At 40.5% G+C, this 6,592-nt stretch overlaps 1 protein-coding gene across 4 annotated transcripts in view; it reads left to right on the forward strand.

Moving 5' to 3' along the window:
• The window catches only part of SENP1 (SUMO specific peptidase 1), a 1,568,779-nt gene extending 1,562,457 nt beyond the window's left edge, over positions 1-6,322 (forward strand). For 2 of the 4 annotated variants that reach the window (XM_069653453.1, XM_069653455.1), the window contains one exon: positions 5,135-6,322. In XM_069653453.1, coding sequence (XP_069509554.1) covers positions 5,135-5,197 — 63 coding nt within the window. In that variant the 3' untranslated portion in view covers positions 5,198-6,322. The remainder of the gene's footprint in view (positions 1-5,134) is intronic. The other 2 variants (XM_069653456.1, XM_069653457.1) reach the window with 1 other exon arrangement.
• Positions 6,323-6,592: the final 270 nt, after the last annotated feature.

Consider the following 6,592-nt stretch of genomic DNA (forward strand, 5'->3'; position numbering starts at 1 on the left):
TCCCCTTTTGATTGGCTCAGGCACACCTGGGGGCAGGATCTGGGTACTGAAATTACAGACCAACGCTGGGATTGCATGTGTGCACGTATCCACAAAATCTCATTTAATTCCACATTCAAACTGATCCAATTTAAGGTACTCCACAGATTCTCCATACCCCCATACCCCAATCAGACTACATTGTATGTCGAAAGACCAACAGCACCCCCCCCCCCCATGTGCCCTAGATGTGGCTCAGATTATGCACATTATATGCATATGCTGTGGTCCTGTCCACGCCTTTCTCTGTTTTGGGAGGAAGTATGCTCTATCATGTCTGAAACGCTAGATTACACTATCACCCCATTGACATGTATCCTTCACAAGCTCCCCCGGCTTTGGCGTGATTCCAGGAAACTATCTGGGTTATGTATGATGTTAGCAACCCAGTATATTCTACTGTTCCGGCTACGCCCTGGGGCCCCCACACACACTCAGTGGCTTAAGGCTGTCACATGGGCCTCTGATGCGGAGGAGACCTGGTCGGGCCAGCAATCACTAGTGTCTAGACCCAGAAACATGTGGACTGCATTTTGGTCCTCTATTTCATCTGTCTGTTGACACCGATGATGATTCTGGCGACCTACCTTCCCCAGTTCCGATAACTGTTTAATTTATGTACCTTAAATACCACTGTGATATGTATAATTCTGGTTGCTTTGCCACTAGCTGGCTAACTGATGTCCTGCATGACCGCCCGTGAATCTGTGTATGCTGTTCATATACTTGTCAATTATCTGTATGCTGCTCGTTCTCTTGTTGTAATGTCAAGCACAACAACTTTTTAAATTTTTTTAAAAAGATCAAAAACAATTCTTTAGAATTAGAGGCGGCCTGTGAAACACGGGTGTTCAAAGATTGTTTTATAGCTTAAGCCACAAAGCTCTTGTATGATCTGGCCACTGAGTTATAGGCCTTGTTTTTTTGCACCTGCAAAATACGAAAATCTTGCATCTACCACGATTTAGAAGACCTAGCTGCTGGAATGGATTTACACATCCTTACAGGTGTGCGAGAATCAAGAGCGGAAGAAAACATATGGTTATACCGTAATGCCAGATTGTCACTGACCATCACGGGATAACCAGAGGCCTCTACAAATGGTGAGGTACCAAATAAAAACAGTATATTATAGTGGCCCGACCACAGACAAGGGAGAACCTCTAAGCGTTCAACATGAATACCATGGGTGCATAGCCAGTCTAAAATAAGTCCATTATTGAGTGTATGTTTTGAGCTAACAGATGTAAAATCCAACTCTAAAAGGGCACGGTTCAAGGATGCAGCTCTGCTATCTTGTGCATTATGCAACGACATATTAAAATGACCAGAAACTATCATTTTAGAAGTCGTTTTCGTTTCAATCTAGGAGTGTTATAATGAAAGCATTTGCTCCTCAAAGAAATCTAGGATGTGAAACGATTTATACAGTAAAATAAAAGTAGAAGACACATTGGGGTTGACTAGAAGCTTAACAAACAGCAGTTAAGTGCCTTCTGGCGCTTCCAAATTCAGTTGGTGTACATGTAGGGATTTTCGATAAATAATTGCAACCCTCTTCCCCCCCCAACCCCCACCTTTACCTGAAGCTTTATTAACATTAAAGATGTAGTAGCCATCAGGTACGGCTAGTGCCAAGTGCCACCAAGAGGATGCCGAAAGCCATGTTGCCTTTAAGAAAGCGGCATCAATGTTATGGTCAGGAATGAAGTCGGAGACATCAAGAGCATGCTTTACTAAAGAGCGAGTATTTAAGAGAAAGGAACAAAGCTGTTTATGAAGCACGGCTTTTACAGCAGTATTAGCAATGGCGTCCGTAATAATAAATACCTGGCTGTGTAGGTCGGAATGCCTGCAAATCCAAGGGAACTCTTCAGATATCCAGAACTTCATTTGTAACTTGATCTAACCTTGTGTGCTCCTGAAAATAGAGACCCTCAGACACAACCTCTCACACAACCCTTATGAGACCCAACCTGTCGCCAAAACTCTCACCCATTCATCCGTGCACCAGGCCAACTGGTAGCTGTGCAAACCTGACCTGTGCCCCATGGGCATCTCTGGTTGTACATTTTAGCCCATAATTGAACTGGATCACTCTGTAACCCGGTCCTATACTATCTGTGTCACCTGTATCTTGTCACCTACTGTATTCTTCGATGTACCACTGAATGTATGCACTTTTGTCGCGCAACGTTATGTAACTATGTTGTCCACAAGCTTAATGCGCCCAGCTACCTGAGGGTTTGGCCGCGCTTTACAAATAAACAAACGAAACTAAACTAAACTAGTGCCTCACTCTCCTCCAGCCAGCAAGCTCAGGGTTACTGTGCATTGTCACTTGCACAGTATCACCATCGCAGCACACCGCTGGCCCTTTAAGGCGCTTGGGGTTCAAAGACAACAAAGGGGCAGATGCTCAAAAATGAGCGCAAAAGTAAACATCACTTTTTTCATTTCCATTCATTGCAGAAATCCACAGGTCACCTTTATTCTTAAAGGAATGGTTTGCCCAAAAATGTTTATTTCAAAAATGGATAGGCAATATAAAAAAAAAACTATTGGCATTTTTTTTTCAAAGTCCCTATGTAAAATTTTGAGCAATTCAAGCTCAAAAATGTGAAAAGCAAGCACATGGGCGCATCCATTTTGTGAAATGGATGCGTGCCTGTGCTGGCTTTTACTTTTGCGGCACTAATGAAGGAAAAGCCAGCCAGCTGTAGTAAACAAAAGCTACCACTGGGCGGCTTTTCCTTCATTGGTGCTGGGACTCGGAGGACGCGGACCGGAGACTACAGGCAGAAAAGCTGCAGCTGCATCTCGGTAAGTGCTATTTATTTTTGTAAAACAATTAGCACTAGCTGCGTTTTTTTTTCTACGTTTTCCGGGCTGGAGGAGCCTGGAAAACTTAGAAATAAAACCGCAGCTTTAAAAATGTTGTATTTGTTTGCGGTAGCTTTTGAGCGACCGCAAACATAAATACAACGTTATTGTGTTTGAAAACGCAGCAGTTTTTCTTTCTAAGTTTCTCAGGCTCTTCTGAGCCCGAGAAACTTAGAAAGAAAAACTGCAGCGTTTTCAAACAAAACCGCGTTGTGTTTCTGCCTAAATCTGCTTTCCCATTTGGGGCTTTAGGGTTCCCCACGGGGAGCCCTAAAGCCCCAAATGGGAAAGCAGATTTAGGCAGAAACACTGCAGCATTTAGCATTTCCCATTTGGGGCTCTCGGGGGCCCCCCGTGGGGAGCCCGAGAGCCCCAAATGTGAAATCAGCTGTAGGCAGAAACACTGCGGCATGTAAACACAACCGTGTTGTGTTTCTGCCTGCCTTGGCTTTCACTTTGGGTCTCCGGTGCTCCCCTATGGGAGCAACGGAGACCCAAAGTGATAGCCACGGCAGGCAGAAACACAACGCGGTTGTGTTTGAAAACGCTGCGGTTTTCCTTTTTGAGTTTCTCAGGCTCCTCCGAGCCGGAGGAGCCTGAGAAACTTAGAAAGAAAAACTGCAGCGTTTTCAAACACAATAACATTGTATTTATGTTTGCGGTCGCTTCAAAAGCTACCGCAAACATAAATACAACATTTTTAAAGCTGAGGTTTTATTTCTAAGTTGTCTGGGCTCCTCCAGCCTGGAAAACTTAGAAAAAAACCCACAGCTAGTGTTTATTTTTATAAACAAAATAGCACTTACCGAGAAGCAGCTGCAGCCCGGACTCAGAGGCTTTTCATCATATAATACTTACATGTATTTTCTCACACCTACTCAAGTGAGTGTTCAGTTTTAGCTGACGAGGTTTCCAGTAATGAGTTGTTCATGGTGCTTAAATAATAACTTGCCACTGGAACACCTGGGAGGGTTTATTTGACCTGCTAGACGTTTTATCATAATTTAATTCTTAAAGATACCCTCCGTCAGTACAACTAAGATCATGTTCACTGATGCAAACTCCTTATCTAAAATGAATAACCAGATTCATAGTGCACTCTCATATCTATATAAATGAAATGTTTAGTTTAATGTGAACTGTTTGTACATTGGTCTCATGGGGCTACAAATCATTATACCCATTTCTATTTTTGCAATACAGTAAAAAGCCTTGTATCCAGGTAAGGTTGTTTTATTAATTAAAATAGCATGGGCCATATTTCATGCTTAATCACAATTACCTGCCTCTGAGTCATCCCAGTGCGTCCTATTGCCACCCAGTGGTCATCTCCTGGTATGAATGGCCCACTCATATTGGAAATACTCTATAGTACACTGCTCAATGTTGTCCAACTATACTATCCTAACGAATATTTTCCAAACACTGCTTATCTTCTACATTACTGCTTCCTTTTTACAGCACCTCAGTATAGTAGTTTAGCAAAAGATAATTAAAACATGTCCGCTTTCATGGGGAAATTGGAAGCGGTTGCCGACCAAAAATTACAACAAATAATATGAACATATATCTGGTCTCTATCTGTTGGTGTATTATCCAATTAGCACTGCATGATGGGGACTGCAGCTTCAAGCATTGTAAAACGGTGTACTGTGAGACATGGGGCTTTGCCTATTTTTGTATGCAAAGTTCTAATACGGAATTCCCCCTCTATCCCTCTGCCCCCCTGCTGAAATGTTGAAGTGTTGAGATTTTCTCTGAACGTGGGGAGTACAGGAAATTGAGGACCACATTTGTATGTGGAGGTATTAAAACTATTGAGCATTCAATATTCTCCACTTTCAGTGCTCATTACTTTCTAAATTCCTGTGTCCATCAGATGGATATCAATTTCACACTTCAAAACTTCTTTTATGCGTTGATGGAACTAATGAAAACAATGCTATTTGTCTTTTTCATAAGACATATTTATGGGTTATCTATTATTGAAACAGCTTTCCTTCCCTTCATTCTCACTTAGGGGACTTGGGAAATAAGCAGACGATGAGAGTAGATGAAAAACAAAGCTGTTTTTCTTATTATCCCAGCAATAAACTTCAGGATTCTTGTGTGGCAACAAAACCTAAAGGGCATTGACTGTAAAATTAAAATGGCTTGGTGCATTTGTTTTCTATGAACTAACATGCTTGGTATTTTTGGTTTCTCTTTCTAGCAACATATGCCCTACTTTCGAAAGAGGATGGTTTGGGAGATTCTTCATCAAACATTACTTTGATTTCATTCTCAACAAGTTTTCAATATTATTTTGAGGAAGCTGCCATCTGTAAATGCAATGGAGTTGTGTTGATCACAGCAGAATGGAGAATTCATTAATTATTGTGGTGAAAGACTGCAGGTTTTTAAAAGAAATAAACGTTTTTTCTTTGAAGAAACACACAAACTGGACCAACTCATATTTAAGCACTTTCAGAGGAACTCTTTTTTTAATCTTTTTTCCATATTGGACGTGCATTGAAGATGAGGCATTGTGTTTGACTGTTTGTGGTAAAAACAGACATCCTGTTGCAATTCAGGAACAAATGCTGAGAGCCGGAAGAGGAGAGAAACCAGACTTTGGGACTGCATTTGTACTGTCGCACAAATGAAACCAGAACAGACACATTTGGTTTTATTGAATTTGGAAACTGGGCTTGCTTGTAAATTGACACAGAATGTGCTGAACTATTTAAACTAGTGCAAATATACAGAGCAGCCTTAAAGCATTTTGTGGGTGATGCAAGGCTGCTGTTCTTTAGGAACTACCATGTTTTAGATTGTTTTATACTAGATAATTTTTTCTGGGTGTGTTTACAATAATGTGCCTATTTAATGACTATGTATATAAACGTCTGCGGTATGAGAAGATAGATGATTGAAGTTAAGCTTCAATTCGAATGTCAATGATAACTTGAAACTAGGGCCAAACTCAGTATCAAAAATGGGCTAGTGTAAAAACAAGCCTGTTTGTTGCTTAAGGGTGGGGGCCTTTGTGGCCAGAAGCCAGCACTGTTTTCACAGAACATTAAACAGAGGATGATAAACTAAGATGTTTTATTTTGTAGCAGTAAGTAATCTTAAAGTAATTTATACACTTCAAAAAGCTGAACTATAGTTTTATACAAAACCCAGTCCTACATGACATTATCGCAGATTGCACAGTTTGATTTATACCTTTTTTGTATGTATTTGAAATCATTTAACACGTTATCAAAACTGTGTATGCTATGCGTTATTAATGTACATTTTGTTCTGAGTGAGGCCTATCACATTGTATATTTCATAAAGCATATTTTGTTACATAGGTGTAGGAATGCAGTTTTTTGCCAATATTTTGAAATTAAAGATGTGAAGGAAAACAGTGCAGAGGTTGTCTTCAATCATTTCTTTTCATTTGTATTGTGCAATAATTATCTGTCAATGATTTGCCCATTCCTCTGAGGGCCAGTACATTGTGAGAGTTCGTAGATGGATCTGTTAAGAATTCCTTTATTTTGGAATTTAGATGTTGAACACTATTTTTCTACAGAATTAAAGGACCAGAATGTCGGGGTTTCTTCTAAAATGTTTGCCCAGTTGGACTGCATGAAAAGTATATAAGTATATTCTAATGCTACAAGTTAAATGAAAAGAT

This window comes from Ambystoma mexicanum, chromosome 3q, assembly GCF_040938575.1.
Source record: "Ambystoma mexicanum isolate Mex_15411 chromosome 3q, UKY_AmexF1_1, whole genome shotgun sequence".
Classification (NCBI taxonomy): domain Eukaryota; kingdom Metazoa; phylum Chordata; class Amphibia; order Caudata; family Ambystomatidae; genus Ambystoma; species Ambystoma mexicanum.